General features: G+C 56.5%; 1 protein-coding gene across 4 annotated transcripts in view; it reads right to left on the bottom strand.

The window, feature by feature from the left end:
• The window catches only part of HDAC7 (histone deacetylase 7), an 89,314-nt gene that overhangs the window by 49,259 nt on the left and 23,686 nt on the right, over positions 1-16,369 (bottom strand). The window contains exons 1-2 of one of the 4 annotated variants that reach the window (XM_074853895.1): positions 6,823-6,944; positions 5,857-6,034 (exon numbers count right to left, since the gene is read on the bottom strand). The exons of 2 other annotated variants lie outside the window; for them this stretch is intronic. Coding sequence is in view for 1 of the 2 variants with exons in the window: in XM_074853893.1 (XP_074709994.1) it covers positions 5,660-5,666 (7 nt within the window). In the remaining variant the exon portion in view is untranslated. Of the gene's footprint in view, positions 1-5,659; positions 5,720-5,856; positions 6,035-6,822; positions 6,945-16,369 lie in introns of those variants that run through there. One more of the 4 variants, XM_074853893.1, reaches the window with a different exon arrangement.

Genomic DNA, 16,369 nt, shown 5'->3' on the forward strand with positions numbered 1-16,369 from the left:
CTACTGGTTCTCGGACAGGAGTAAGTCATAAACAGGGATTGACAGAGTCCACAGTGCTAAATGATTGAATTCCCCAAACCCACCAGCTTAGTCTGTTACAAAAACATCCTCCAAAACTTACACAGGGCATCCGAGGGAACACGGCACCTCCAATTCCAGTCGTCATCCAGACAGCAACTGCTTATTAAGGCCTCTGTCAAACCGCCTGTATTAAACCACGGTTTCAAAGAGACTGAGCACTCTGAATAAAGATCACAAGCCACAGATTTGCTTAACGCTGCAGTTCAATTATTAGAGTGGCGTGAGCCAGCGCTGCTGTCCCCTCTGCCCGCCCCACACCAGCAGGTGACAGCCACGTGGCTGCAGGGACCCAGCCAAAACCCAAACCGCCCTGGCACCGCGGCAGGGACTGTCCCCCGGCGTGGGGAACCCCTCTTCTGGGACACTGCCACCCCCGGCTGGCAGCAGCTCTGCTCTGCAACCATGCTGTGGGGATGGAAGTGCCACCAAGGACGAGGAGGATCCAGTCCACCTCAGCTCCAGCGCAGAGGGGAGCTGCAAGGCCTCAGAGGGGGTTGACCACAGGCACATGAGGAGCACCCAGTAGTTTTATCAGGCTTCGCTGCATCCCTGAGCCGTGGAGAACTGCGCCTGCTGCTGGTCTCTGTGGAACCAATTTTCAAGGCAAATGGACCATCCTGCAAGTCTGCCCACCAACACCTCCACACCCTCACTTGGGGACCCTCTACCGCTGCAGCGTGTTGGTGCAGTCTTAGAAGAAGGAAAAGGAGGAGGCAGGCATGACCCTGAGCTCAGCAGAAGCCAGGAGATGAGCCCCAAGAGAAGCAGAGGCTCCTGCATCCAGGTGCTATGTAGTGTCCACAGAAATAGCCAACCCTCTGTCCTCGACATCCCTGGGACGGTAAGGAGCCACGTGCCAGTCCCTGCCTCAGCCCTGCGACAAGGCCAGAGGACCAAGGGTGAGCCCACACAGATGGCGAAAAGGACAGAGCAAAACCTGTGACTGAGCAAGGCAAGGAAGTGGGAGAACAGCGATTCTCCTCTGCTCTGGGCTGGCAAGGGGAGGGAGGGAGCAGGGACACACTCCCACCTCGGAGACAGCCTCTCTGCTGTGAATATTCCCACCCTACAGCCACTAGAAGATGATACTGGAAAGCAGGCACTTTCACTGGCCTCTGAAGTGTTGCTGAAGGCAGCCAGATAAAGAAAAGAGTCTACGGCAGGAACAGGAGAGACTATTTTCACTTGGGAGTTGCACCCCCAGGCTACGCATGGAAACATATCCTCTGCAACATAAGTGCATCAAGCCGTGAGGAAACCTGGAGAATTTACATAAGCCTTGAAGTTTAGGATATGCATAAAGGAGGAAATTCAGAGAGCAATCCTCACTTGGTCTTGAGTGATTGCTAGGAAGTGACGTTCTCCACATTTTCTGTGCTGCCCAAGGCTTCACCCTTACGCAACAGCAGCTTTTGAAAAAGCAGCCTCAGCACCACCACTGTTTTCCCCTCTCTTGCGTAAGAGATTCTCCTTTTTCGAAGGCTCAAGAACATCCCCCGGCAAACTGCTCCCAGCACCAAGTCCCGACTCCTTCCCGCATCAGGGAGTCCTCTCCTGCCCGGAGGTTGCCCTGGCGCCCTCCTCCCACCCTCCGTGGAGCTCAACTCCGAGGCACCTGCAGGACACGTGTCCCCTTGGACACACTGCTCTTTCGGAGAAGCAGATGAGCCAAGTGACCGGCTGACATCCTTCCAGCTACAACTGGAACACAAACTGGAGCAGGACACCTTCCTATTTTATTTCTATAAATGCCTACCACACTCCTTGCAGAGGGGGGAGTTGGGGAAGAACTGGGAGTACTCAAGTAAAAGGGAAGGTGGAGAAAGGGACTAAAAGAGGCAAAGTAGGAGAGGAAGGTGGGAGAGCAGATGGACAAAAAGTCCAGGATCTCCTAACGTGACCCAGTGAATCAGCACAGCGAGAGCAATCTTGTCAAGGAAGCCAAATGCACCAGGAAGCCCTAACCTGCTTATTTCATGCCTTATAACATCAACTGAGTCATTTCTAAAATAAGCAAAGGTTTGGGTCTTGGTTTTAAGGTATTACTTTAGGATAGCTACAGTAAACCTGTAGAGCTCTTTTGATCCTGAGCTACACGCGGCGATGCACAAACAGCCCCGAAGAGCGATCAGCCAACCCGGCCAAAAGCCACGACCTGCAGGTGGCCACCAGCGACTCCCACTCCTGTCCCACTCGCCCGGAGGATGCTCCGGGCAGGCACCGCTCACGGGGACACCCTGCATGTGTCCAAAATCTCTCCATCAAGAGCAACGAGTCTCTTCTGGAGGCCAGTGTGAGATACTCTCAGTTTGCAGCTCTTGCCCCAACTACGCCCCTTCCTCCTGCTCCCCACCTTCAACACCCACCTTTCCGCGCGGAGCCTCCGTCCCCCGGAGCACTCACCGTCATTTCCCGCGGCGCAGAGAGGCCGCGGGGTGAGCGTGACCACGTGCCAGACCAGCAGCAGTGTTTGTTTTGCACTGATGTGAGCAGTATTTTGATCCAACTGTGCAATGCAACCCCGTGGAAGAGCTAATTCTCCTCCTGGAAGAGCTAATTCTCCTCCTGGCACGCGTTCCTCCTCCGGGATACAAACACCTCACGGGACAAAGCCCAACGTATCCGCCCGCGAATGAGCGATGGGGGTTGTTGCTGTGCTGAGGTGCAAGAAGCAAACCAGCCACCGAGCGAGACTCCAGCCTCAGAGACAGCTTCATCATTTCTGCACTGAGCACTGCCCGCCATGCTCAGCCTTGAACGTGGAGGGACTAAACTTTTAGGATGAGGCAAGACAAACAGCTACGCGTGATGGATGTGCGAAGGCGTTGAATTGTAACGGATAGCTGCTACCTTGCTCCAGCCCCTCCTCGGGGTCTGGACCTCCGTGGAGATCCTCACTTTAGGATGTTCCCTCCCTCCTGAAGGCTTCTCTGAGTGACAGCATAGCGCTGACTCAAGGCTCTTTCCTCAGCATCCTCCGATATTGCCCAACAGGGACCACAATGACACGCACACATGGCACTCATACCAACTCTGCCACCTCATCGAGTCGCTTACGGGTACTTCTGCATCATGTCGAGCACTCACCGCCTTCGGCCCCACTCTGCCAAGGGCTGATGTGCCTTGGCACGAATTCCTCCTCCAAGGTGAGTCTGGGAAATTTCCAAAGTCAGTTCAACAAGCGCTTGGGCTCCGTTTGCTATTTATAGTTTGGCAACTGGGACAATGCCACCCAAGCATACCAGCTTCGCTTGCTCTGGCTAAACTCAAACCCAAACGACCGAATCCTACACAACATACAGCAGCCTCAGAGCTGCCTAAATTCAGCACGCATTCATTCAGCGTTAGCAACTGCTGCTATATCTGGAAGATGGTTTCAAGGGAAGACGGAGCTCTCCAAGGCAGAGAAAGAAAACAAATCCTCTGCCTACATTCTGCAGGACAGCACTGCTCTCCTAAACTTCTTCAGCTCAGCTTAACAAGACCCAAGTTTTTCTGCTAAAAAGTTAACATTAACAGCATTAGCAACTCACACTACACCCCACCAGCCCCTGCCCACCTCCCGAACTCTGTACACCGCCTTGAAAGCTTCATGACACCATCACATCATCCAGCAAATGTACCAACTCAGATCTTCTCTGAGTGACAAAATCGTCCCTAACATACTCCAGGCCCGGCCCAGCTCCTCGGGGAAGGCAGTTCAGCAGAGCAGCCCGTATACGTCCTGAGAAAGGGAGCAGGGTGACCAGAAACAAACCGCATAGGTTAAGGCGCCAACAAAGGCAGGAAAACATTACAGCCATTCAGCGAGGCTGCTGGGCTGCAAGCAGCAGGGGCTTCTGCAGTATTTTTAGGGCAAACGAGAGACCAGCCGTGCCAGCCAGGAGCTGAACCGCGCCGGGCTCTCAAAGCCTCGGTCACAGCGGGCTGCTCAAGTCTGACACAAGCCCACCCAGCTGCAACCAGAGTGTTCAAACTCAGCAGGGCCAGGACACGCTTCTCTGGCCGGCTGTCATCTCCCCCATTTTACCAACAACACGAAAGTCAGCAAAGAGGCTGCTAATAGGAGGCCGGCAAAGCCTGAACTGGGGAAGGATGCATTCCTGCCTTCGGGGAGCATAGCAAGGCGATGAGACACAGACGTCGGACGGACTCGCAGCTCGCAGGACTGACTCACCTACCCGTCCTGGGCTGTCCCGTCCCTCTGGAGCAGAGAGCGGCTACGGGGCTGGATGGAGATCAAAAGGTGATAAATCAGATCAGAAAAACTAAGGTCTTGATGTTTGAATCAGAGATGGAAGAGGAGATTCGCACACCTCCCCCGCGAGAGTCAGGCAAGGGGGCAGAAGGAGCTGCCTCGTTTCGGAGCGTTGCCAACACACTTGTCTGGTTTTTCCCCTCCCCAAGGTCCCAGCTGTTAAATACAGGATTGTAGGATCTCACTGATTCTCTTAAAAAAGCACATATGCTATTGCATCCCACTATTTGAACAGAAAAAAGCCTGAAAATCTGAGCTACAAAGATTCCAAATACACAGCGTCTCCTTATTACTGACATTTTCAAACCTTATTTTTCTTTCAACAGTTTTTAAACAGTTTTGCAGCACCAACTTCCAGCCTCCCAAGAGTTGTTTCTATCCCAGTGCCCCATGGTGGGAGAACTGTTTGGCTTTAGCCACGTATCCCAAAGCTATCGGTGCTGCCACTCACACCTCTAGAGCCTCAAAAGACTTTAAGCAACCAGCCTCGCTCCCAACACCAGATAAAACCTGGGTCTTTAATCCACAGCCCGACGCAGTGTGAACACAGAAACCGGGGCCAGAGTCACGACGCGCGTTCTCCAGCCGTCGCAGGCCCAAATTCCCCATCTCTGCCTGAGCCACGGCACAAATCCAGACCCGCAATCTCATGAGGCCACGAAGTTTATCACTTTGCTTGCCCAGATGCAACACTGAGTTGCACTGAAACGCCTCTACCAGATCAGAGCTGCACTGGACAGCACCCAGCACCGACCCAAAGCAGGAGCCTCTCCCTGCCCCGGGGAGGTTCCTGTCCAAGCCCCAGCAGGATGCCACAAAACTGTTTAATAAACTGCAGGAAAAGACACACTCGCATGCACCCGTCCACACTCACCTCCGTCCTACGCTGCCCCAGGACGAGACACACGCTTGCACGGACCAGCCCTAACACTGTGACTTGTGCATTCCCAAATGTCACATCCAAAAGGTTCAGGACCCTGTTCAGGACAGGTCTAACCTCATTATCAACCCAGGTGCTGGTGCCTGCTGAGCTTCCAGCCTCGCTGCAAGCGCTTTTGCTGCCATTTTCACGCTCCCACTTCCTGCTCACATCAGGCAGCTGAGTAGGAAGTGCTGAAATCCTCCAGTCCTCGCTGCAAACCAGGAAGCGCTGGAGATCTCCTGAGAAAGGCCGTGATTTCCAGGCTGAAATCCTCTGCAAACATCTGGTCAGAGGTATCGCATCCGGACCCTCGAAAAGCGGGGCCCACCCTCCCCATCCTCCCGCAGCGTGCTGCTTTGACCATCTGCTAGAACTAACACAGGGCAGAAACCACTCACAGAACATCCAGTTGGGCAAAAACTGCTGCACGGGCCAAATCCTCTGGTCATTCGCCTCCCTTCCTCTCCCACAAGCGACACCTCGTCTCTCCTGCACGGAGCCAAGTCCAGCACATCTCAACACCGCCTCTGCAGGAGCCTCCCAACGTCCCATTACTCAGCAGAGCCTCGTAACATGCCCAAACCCCGGATCATACCTTCACCGTGGAAAAAGGTGTGGGAAGAGCTGCTTTTTGGGAGCCCAGGAATTGCCAGCAAAGGGCAAACCCTGGACGACCCGCGGATCTGTGGGCTGCAACGGCTCGTGTGCTCAGTCTCCAGATTCAGGCTACTCAGGGGATCGCCCGCTCTTTTCCCAGTGCGGCCGCTCACATCCTTTCTCAACGAGGTATTCGGAGAGGAAAAAAAAAGATGCTATTTCAGTAAATACACCCAAGGAAGACGCAACCCAGCAGAGCTGTTGGTGCTGCCGCTCCTCTGCCCTTAAAGCCTGGCTCCCGCAAGCACCAGCTGGCCTTCGGCAGGGAAAGGCGTCAGGATTAGAACAAAACCTTCCAGCAAACAGGCTCGGGGTTACCGGATCTGAGCTTGAAGGTGGCCACAGGCCCGCGGACCCCGTTCGACCCGATGAGTCGGGGACTCGGGAAGTCTCTCGCCGCGGCTCCGGCAGCTCCTCCAGCCCTTACACCCGCGTCCACACGGGACTCCGCTTCCTCCCGGGCTGCTCTCGAAGCCGCCCTCGCTCGATGCGTCCCCAGGCACCCGCCCTGGCTCTCCGCCATGTGCCGGGATGCTCCCTCGCCCGGAGCCTGGCCAACACCGCGGCTACCACCAGCCCTCCGTGGCTACGGGGTGCACCACCACCCCGCCAGCCCTGCCCGCGGGCCCTGCAGAGTGACCCCCCCTCCCTGACCCACACCCTGCGGAGGGGGCCCGGCCTCGGGGCACCCCTTCAGCGGAGCCCGCCAGCCCCGGGGGGCTTGTGGGGGTGCGGAGGGGGCGAGCTGAGCCCCTCCGGGGCGCATCCCCCCCTCCCCGGGGTGTGAGGGGAACGAGGCCCCGGGGAGGCCGCTCCCGCCGTGGGGACGGGGTCTCGGCCCGGGGGAGGCCGCTCCGCCCCCGGGGCCGCCGGACCCGCGCCCGCCGCAGGCCGCGGTGCCTACCTGGGGCGGGGACAAAGGCCAGGCCGGGGCGTCCGCGGGCTCAGGCGGCGGCGGCGGCGGGGCGGGGGGCGGCCCCCGGCCGGGCCGCCATGGGCTGGGCGGCGGGCGCGGGGCTCGGCGGGCGGCTCGGCTCCACCTGCGCCGCCGCCGCCGCCGCCCCGGAACCGGGCGGGGAGGAGCGGCCCGGCCCGGCCCGGCCCACGGCGCCCGTGGTGCGGGCGGCACCGCCCCGCCGCTGCCGCCAATGGCGCCGCCGCCGCCCCCCCGGGCTGGGCTGGGCCGGGCCGGGCTTCGGCCCCCGGGATGCGGCCGCCGGGGAGAACCGGGGACGGGGCGGGGGGGGGACGCGGGAACGGGTCCGTGCAGCTGGGAACCGGGGTGCAGGCGGGGGGCAACGGGGGGATCCTGCACCCGGGACCGGCCCGGGTTCAGACGCTCAGGACCAGCCTGGGGATCGTGCACCCGGGACCCACCCGGGTTCAAACAGTTAGGACAGGCTTGGGGATCCTGCACCCGGGACCCACCCGGATTCAGAGAGTTAGGACCAGCCTGGGGATCGTGCACCCGGGACCAGCCTGGGGGTTCAAGCACTTGGGACCAGCGTGGGGATCCTTCACGCGGGACCAACCCGGGTTCAAACACTTAGGACCAGCCTGGGAGTTCAAACACTTGGGGATCCTGCACCAGGATCAAAACCTGGGGATCCTGCACCCGGGACCAGCCTGGAGCAGAACCGGGGTTCACCAGCTTGAGTCAAATCGGGGCTCGCGGAGCTGTGCTCTGCAGACCCCCTCAGCCGCCCCTGTTGCGTGGTTGGGCTGGAAAAGCACCTCCCGGGCACCGAGATCCCCACGGCCGCGGCCTTGCACCAGCCCCGGGCGCTGCCGTGAGCAGAAAATCTGCACCACGAGGAGCAGGTGTGAAAAACCCCAGCGACAGCCCAGCAGGACCTATAACCCACCGCCGAGACGCCTAAAAGCATTCACAGGCGGCGGCTTTGACTGCTGGGGCCGCTGCCTTTGGAGGATGACTCTGTCTGAGCTGCGTTTTGCTTGGACACGTCTTGCCATCCCTGGTTTATGTGCTTGCTTCACGTGGAGACTATGTCAGTTCTGTCTTAACTTATTTCTTTTAACATCATAGAAAAGTCACACAGCAAGGTGCTTGCTGAATTCAACCCCCCCTTGCCCACCATACCGTGTTCGGTCCTACCAAACCCATCCCTCTGAGGTCAGTGAGCCACAGAGAAGCTTTGCTACAGCCTGTAAATCCCAGAAACAGAAAATGTAAAGGTCAGGTTGGTTACATGCAGGAACTTAAGAAACTCGCCTCTTGCAGCAAGAACTCTCTGGTAAGGAGCTCTGCCGTTACTGCAGCTTTTTATCTCACTTCCCAAACCTGCCTGCTCTTTGCTCGAGAGAGTCCGGCACGATTCACAGACACGTTTCAAGAGGAAAAACTAGGAACTGCACATTTAAAATCTCTTGCAGCTGATCCCTGAGCCCAGACTCACTCAATTAAGTTTTGGAAAAGACTCTTCCACCACAGATTTACTTAAAAATCTGAAATGCAGCGAAGTCTGCAGCGAGAGCTGTATGACAGCGCAGAGGGGACAAAGCTGAAAACACGGGGCTGTCTTTGGCAGATTGGTGCCGTTTCCTGCCCGTTTCCTTGGGCCTCGGTCCCCAACGATAAGTCCTTTCAAGTGGCCACATCATTTGGATTTGTCGCATCCGGCTGGTAAATATAAGGGTGGCTCCGGAGAGATATGGGATGTGCAAGCAGGAAGGAGCCATGAAGCTTGCCAGCCTTTTCTACTGCTATTTGTATTGGTCTTAAGTGCATTCTCTTTGAAAATTAAATACTATTAATCCGGAATATTACACGGATCACGGTCTGCCTTAAATTTAAGGAGCGCAGCAGCTCTTTCATTGGAGCTGAGCCAAACATTCCTTTTCTGAGCAGTATTTTCAGGTACTCTAAAATCCACATGAAAATTTAGGTTGTCTTTCAAGCACCCAGCATGTAGCATCCTGGGTTTTTGACACTCTGGTCAGGCTCCAGCACCTCCCGTCTCTACATCGCATTGGGACCGGGTGATGGTTTCTTTTCAAGGCACTGGTCCTACAGCCACCCTGGGACAGGCACCTGTCTCAGGGCTTGGGGTGCTGGTGGGAAGGGACCTCCGGAGGCTCCAGTCCAGCCTCCCGTGCGGAGCAGCACCCTCCCCACCACCACAGCAGGGTGGTTGGGGCTTTGCCTCTCTTGGGCTGGTCACCTCCAGGGGTGGAGACCTTCCACCTCAGGGCTGAGAAACAGCCTCTACCAGCCACAAACTGTCCCAGCTGCTTTTTGTTGTAACGTGGCACCACTGGGAATAGACTGGCTCTGCTGCCTTGTGCTTGCCCTTGGGCTGTGGTTAGACCTCTCCTTCATCTCCTCTTGCCCACCCTAACAGGGCAGCTCCCCTCACCTCTCCTTGGAGCCCCCAACCATCTCAGCAGCTGTACTGCAAATGCAGGAGCTGTTACAGTAAGGCCCAAAACTCAGGTCGCTCACCCATGGGAGCGCCCAGGAGCACCCTCATCCCCAGGAGGAGCAACCCACATTGTCTCATACCCAATAAATCTGTTATTATATCGAGCAGACCTGCTTCAACAGGAGGGACCATGAGCAGCTTGTCCCAGCAATCCCTCAGCTGAGTAGTCAGGACGACCCAGGGCGAGTGGGAATATGGTTCAAACCCTTGTTGCTAGAAGCCAAACTTGACCCTGAGTCCCCTCCATCCTGGGTGAACGTCCAAGCCACCAAACTGGGGAGAAAAGGGCCAGCAAACAGGCTGCCAGAAGGCCCTAATCTGGAGAGAGCTTTGCAAACCTCATTGGAGATAGGCACCTCCACGTAGCCTCAAGTAAAACTCCTGAATTGCATAAAATTGCAGGCTTAAGACCTTTCTCCTGCGTGACTCCCCCATCACCGTGCTGCGGGAGCTCACCCACGGACCCTCCCGGGGCCAGGACGGGGCAGTTCCCGTTGCAGCCAGACACAACGGGGTGAAGAAGGGATGAGCTGAGGGCAGCGGGAGCATCCCCACGGGGGACCTAGAACCTCCAGGAAAGAAAATGAGCCAAATTCAGGGTGAAGGAAGTGGTGCTCAGGGGCTTCAAATCCCACTCAAAGGCACAGTGGGATCACCCGAGATTTCCTTCCTGACCGCGGCGTGAACAGCCGGCGCTGGCAGTAATTGGGCCGCAGCTCCTCTGCAAGAAGACAGCTGCACTTCCAGGAAATCCAAAGCACGGGGGATTCTCCGACCACTGAATTACACTTCTCTTTTCCAAAGAAGAAATCACTTCAGATGCAGAGCAAAGCCCTGCCTCGTCCCAGGGCGAGGAGACCTGGAAGAGCTGCCGCTCAGCTGCAGCGCGCTGCATCTCCGGAGGTCAGTCGGTGCAGATGCAGCGAGATAAACACTGAAACCCGGGTGGGCAGTGGCTCTGTTTTTGCTGAGCTATTTTGCTCGCTCTTACGATACCAGAACAGAATATGGGAAGTTACATATCAAGCATGCATGCATGCACACAGGCTGGCACCCAGCTAAGCCCCAGTTACCAAGTGGTTATTTTCAGCACTCGCTGAAGCTGGGACACTCAAACTGCAGCCGCTCACGGTCCATCTCACCTTTGGGGCTTTCTCTTTCCCTTTCATCTGGATTGGCCTTTCCTTCCCAAACTCTTAAAACCTCATCAATCCACAGTTTCATTTTAGAAATGCCTGGCAAAAGCTCATCTGAGGAGCTGCACGACCCTCAAACAGCCCCTGATAGCAGCTCAGTCCAGAGCCAGGACAGAGGGAGGGGATGAAGGCTTTTTTAATAATTCATAATTACCAAGGTTACACTTAATGCCTCTCTGATTTGGAAAATAACACCAGAACAGAAGTCCTAGTCATTTAAGATGGTTGAAAATTAATCCCAAGCTGAAGCTGGGGGAGATAATAGGGAAACCTCAGCGTCAGTGCCAGTGGAGGAAGCTGACCAGTGGAGGAAGCAGCGTTGACGTCCCTGATTTCATGAGCTGCAAAAGCACTGGCCATTTCCCGAGCTGGTGAAGAATCCAGCGCGTGGCTGGGGGCTGCTGGAGGCTCAGACCCCCGCCGGGAAGAGGGTCCACGTATGCGCCAGCCCGGGCTGTGCTTTGGGACCACGGGAGGAGCACGCCGCAAAGCAAAGCGGTGACAAGAGGGATGCAATGAGGTGCAAAGCCTGTCCGGAGGCATGAGCGGTGGGAAACCAGGACTCTGGGGTGGGTGAGCTGCCTCGAACCCACTGGTGAGCACCAAGCAGACCCACGGACACCCCAGGGCTGCGAGGACTCACCTGCCGGGCCAGGGGTCTCCTGGGCTGGGACGCTGACGTGCTCCTAGAGCCCCAGCGACACCAAAGTTGCCATGACAGTGTTTTTATGACTAACAGCTCATTCTGAGAACAGTCAACAACTTCACAACCTAAGTCCCAGCAGGCCCCATTCTGCATAAATTTGCATATTACTCAGTGGAGCCAAGCAAAGGTGTGATTGGTGGGGACCGTTCTCTATGGTTTAAGTTGCGCAGCAGCAGCAAAAAGGGTTTCATCCCCTTCATCTAGTTCTTTCTCCTGTTCAGTGCCCTAAATTCCCTTAAATTCATCCTTCAAAAAGGCTCAGACACATCGGGAAGGGCAAGCTGGGGGTTGGTCCTCCTGAGCTCAGCCAGCCCCTCCATTCCTGCAGGTTGCTCCCCATTCCAGTATAACCCCTGGGAATCTACCCCGCAGCAGCCTGGAGGAAGCTGGTGGTTTTGTTTTACAAAATAACAGCTCAAATGAAAGGTCAGATTTAGGGCGGGCTGGAAAACCAGAGTTTTTCTGGTCTTTGTATTCGACTTTGAAATTGGTGAATTTTTTCATGTTTGCATTTTGAAAAAGAAGAAGCAGCAGCCTGGCTCCTCCCGTTACAACCTCATTCAGAAATTCCCTGCACGAGAAGAGCAAAACTCACCTCCAAGAGCAAAAAGATCCCACTGAGATCTTCCTCCATGCAGGTGGCCAAAGCGCAGACTGAAGTTATTGGGGAATTGAACCAGCCGGCAGCCTTGGAGCGTGGGGTCAATCGAGATCATTCAACCAAAATTATTTTGGAAGCACAGCCAGTATTTTTAGCCTGGAAAGCAAGGCACCACTTCCCTTTCTAGAGTCTCTCCTCCCTTCCAGACCATTGCCAGCAAGGCTGGGGCTCTGTTGCGGCCGGGCAGGGGGACATGTGCAGAACCCGCTGCCGGTTGTGAAAGAAACGTGCTATTTTGATCGGCGGAGATGAATGCGCTTCACCCCCACACGTTGTGCAACCCTCAGACTGTCGGCGAAGCAGACAAAGACGCTCCAGGCTGCCCAGGCTCATCCCAACTCCCTAGCAGCCGGCTCATGGCGAGTGGGGAGGCTTCCCACAGCATCCCCACACGGGCTCAGCCCTGGTGCTCAGGGTGGAGGAGAACCTGAAGAAGGTCATAGAATCCCAGAATCATCGAGGTTGGAAAAGCCCTTGAAGCTCCTCCAGCCCCACCATGAACCTCACCCTGACCGTTCCCAACTCCACCAGATCCCTCAGCGCTGGCTCAACCCGACTCTTCAACCCCTCCAGGGATGGGGACTCCCCCCCTGCCCTGGGCAGCCCATTCCAACGCCCAACAGCCCCTTCTGCAAAGAAATCCTTCCTAAGAGCCAGTCTGACCCTGCCCTGGCGCAGCTTGAGGCCATTCCCTCTTGGCCTGCCGCTGGCTCCTTGGCTCAAGAGACTCCTCCCCCCTCTCTGCACCCTCCTTTCAGGGAGTTGCAGAGGGCCAGGAGGTCTCCCCTCAGCCTCCTCTTCTCCACACTAAACCCCCCCAGTTCCCTCAGCCGCTCCCCATCAGACCTGTGCTCCAGACCCTGCACCAGCTCCGTTGCCCTTCTCTGGACACGCTCGAGTCATTCAAGGGCCTTTTTGGGGTGAGGGGCCCAAAACTGAACCCACTCATCGAGGTGTGGCCTCACCAGTGCTGAGCCCAGGGGTCAGATCCCTTCCCTGTCCCTGCTGGCCACGCTATTGCTGATACAAGCCAGGATGCCACTGGCCTTCTTGGCCACCTGATCTTGGTGTGCCTGGGAGGAGGAAGGAGGGTGGGCAGTGGTGGCAGTTCCCCACCCAAGCCTTTGCTGAGCAGCCGGGCGCTTTCCTAGTTCCCACCCATCACACCACTTCACACCAAGTCACGCAGCAAACCGGAGAGCTGGGAAATACAGGGATAAGGCTGGGAACATTTCCAGGGCTGGGGGTGACTCCTGGCCCCCCAAATGACAGAGGCCACAAGGCTGGGCATGTGCCCCGTGTGTGGCAGGCACGGGCAGCCCTATTCTCAGCATCTCTCCCGGCCTCGTCCCCCATCCTGGAGCCCCCCAGCCGCCAACTCCTGCCCGCCCCAGCTCAGCACCGCTGCGCTCCCCTTCCCACGCCTGCTGCCTGCAGCCTCCCTGCCCGCTGCCAGCAGGAACATCTGGAACAGCAAGAGGCCACGTAGGTGGTGGCTGTGGCAGGTGAGGAGTGACTGCGGTTTCGATCAGACGAGAGCAATGCTCCCCGGCGGAGAGCATCCGCTGACGTGCGCTCAGCTCCCCGGCCCGCCCTGGTTTATAGAGCCGTGCTGGGAACCTGGGCTGCCGCCAGCTTTCTCCTGGCATGGGCTGTCCTAACCGGAGCCCTGGGAACAGAAAGACGCCTGGTATCTCCCCGGCGGTGTGTGGTGGCAACCAGGCGAACGCCTGGCCGTTGCCAGCGTCGGGAGGGCTGTGTCCAAGCGTGAGGATCCTGCTGATCACAAGGAAGAACCTGGTAAAATGAGGGACATGGCAGCCAGCAGCTTCCCCCCTCCCCGGGACTGATTGCATCCTCGTGGCTCCGTAATTACCTGAGCATAAGAGGGGAGTTCACAGAGCTGCAGGTGGGACCCACAGCCTCGGGGACAGCCCTGAATCCTCTCCCCTGGCTTTGTGCTGATCTCTGTCTTCCTCTCCCCATCCACAATCTTTCCATCCCGAAACCGCAGCTCCTTCCACCTGCCCGCCCTGCAACCACAAAGCTCTGCTCTCGGGGCCCGTCCAGGGCTGTGCATGGTCTGGAACCCCAGGTCACCTGTGGGCCTCACAAATATGAAAAAATGAAGGTTTCTCCTGCTTTCCAGGGGAAAATGGGGTTGTCCTTGTTTCAGATATATTTTGGCCTCAGCAGGAACTCACAGTCTGGCAGTAGGATGCTTTTAGCCTCATTATAAGATGCTGAAAATCACTGTTTGCTCTCAGGAGCTGCGGATCTCCTGCTAATGCTCCAGCACACAGCATGCGCTCCAAGCATGCCCTTATCTTCCACCTACAGACCAAGCCAAAGACATTTCCTACCCCACTGGCCTGCGTGGCAGGGCAGATCAAGCTGCCTCTGCTCCCCGCATCCGCACAAGCCCCGTCATGCCGGAGCGGGGCCACAGCGAACAGGGCACCCGGGGCAGCGCGTCTTGGCACCAGCAGGTTTGGAGACGCGATCGGAAGGGAAACGCACTCTGTTTTCTCAAATCCTGTCTAAAAACCTCCCTTTTTTCCCCTCCCAATTTTTTCACTGCTAGGGATTGAATTTGGGATGCTTGGGAGGGTTTGAGGCCAACCTGCTGAGCCTGCCAGCAGCAGCGGGACTGGCTGACCCAGCAAGCAGGTGGGTGAGTTGCTGACTTGGGCACAAGAGTCCTTGATGCCTTTTTTATTTGCTGATGTGTGATACGAGAGCAGCAACTCACACCCTGCGTTGGGCAACATGCAGCTGGGCTGGGAAGGAGGCGCCGAGCGGTGCTTTGGGTAAACAGGCACCGGTCGGGTCTCCAGGATGGGGTTTGTGTTTCATATCTCAGGGTCTCAACTGTTCAAGTGAAAGAAGTGGGGTCAGAGTATGGGCCAAGCAGGTCCTGGCCACGCTGGGCAAGCATTAGCCCACTCCCACTGCAGTTTTGGCCCCGGTTGCACCCTGCCTGGAAACACCAGGCAGGGCTGAAGCAACTTGGCAGAGCTCAGCATTTAAACTTCTTGACTTCCATTCAGTAAATGTAAAACTATTCATATTTAAATGCAAAACGCTGGGAGCGTGCAGACACTCTGCATAGAGGAACTTGTATAATAAATAGTTTTTCTCCTCCACAGGCCCTTGTCTTGCACCGCCTCCGCGTACGCCGCGGTGGGTCCACCCTCTGTACGGATTCAGCTGGGACTTGGGCTCTGAGGACCTTCGGAGACCTCACAGCACCCATCAGAGAGCAGAAGTGGCAGAAGCCCTCGAGGGGCTGCCACCAGCCGCCCCCTTTCCCCAAGAGCCCCGTCCTCCGCCTGTGCTATGACATTTGCTTGGCAGCCCAGAAGTTTGTTTTAAATAGACACTCCTTGAATAAGACCTACAAAAATACCTTCACCGTCCTGCTGCTGAGCGTGAAACCACAGCACAGTAAAGAGGAACCATCGACTTTAAAAAAAAAGATTAAAAAATAAAAATAATCACACTTCTGCCTGCCTGTTTCACCCTCCCGTTGTTGTTAGCGCTGCCGCCCATTGCGCAAAGTGAACGGCAATTAGAGGGAGGGGGTGATGCCAACGCCGAGGCCGGCGGGTGGGTTTGCTCCAGGTCTGCAGCCCCCCCGCGCAGCGCAGCCCTGCGGCCGCCTTCCCCTGCTGCTCCTGCGGGGCTTTCGTACGGCCCCAGGGGAGAGAAAAACATTTGTTTTAAAAACAGGAAAATGTGATTGTAAAACCACAACAATGGGCTGGGGAAAGAGCCGGAGCAGCTCTGAATTCAGCTTTCGAAACAGTCTTCAAGTTGACTAAATGTTTCTGTAGCAAAGGCTGCCCGCGGCCCCGCGCCGCACGCCCTCTCCTGACTCCGGGAGCAAATGCAATAACTCGGTGGCTTCATCATCTCCCTCATCTCCGGGTGCCAAATCTGCACCTCCCGTTTCAAACCTCCCCGATGGGATTTGCCGGCACAACCCGGTGGGTTCCTCGCTGCACGTTCCCTGTGAAGCAAGGCACAGCCCAACTTACACGGGAGTTTCTATAGACCCCTGCCTTTTTAATATCTCCTTAAAAACAACTCCGATGGGGCAACCAACCACATGAAAGCCCATCGCCTGTACACACCGACCGCTACCTCTTCTTTGCCTTTTTCATTAGAGAAGCTCAGGCCAAACAGTTTCACAGAAAGGGGCCGCGAAAGTTTAGGGCACTTTGCAAATGTCACCAGCTGAGTGACTGGAAATTGTTTATTTCCCTTTAAAATGCCCAGAGGGTTTGTATCCAGATAAAGAAATAATAGCCGGCAAAACTGTGTTTTCCTAAACACCAGGAGAATGAACAAAAGCCTCTGGCACGCTCTGGGCACCGCTCTGAGCTGCGGGGCACGTTGGCATCGGAGGCGGTAACCCACCCTCGTGGCATGACCTCCTCGGC

The sequence above is a fragment of the Strix uralensis genome, chromosome 33 (assembly GCF_047716275.1).
Source record: "Strix uralensis isolate ZFMK-TIS-50842 chromosome 33, bStrUra1, whole genome shotgun sequence".
In the NCBI taxonomy this organism is placed as follows: Eukaryota; Metazoa; Chordata; class Aves; order Strigiformes; family Strigidae; genus Strix; species Strix uralensis.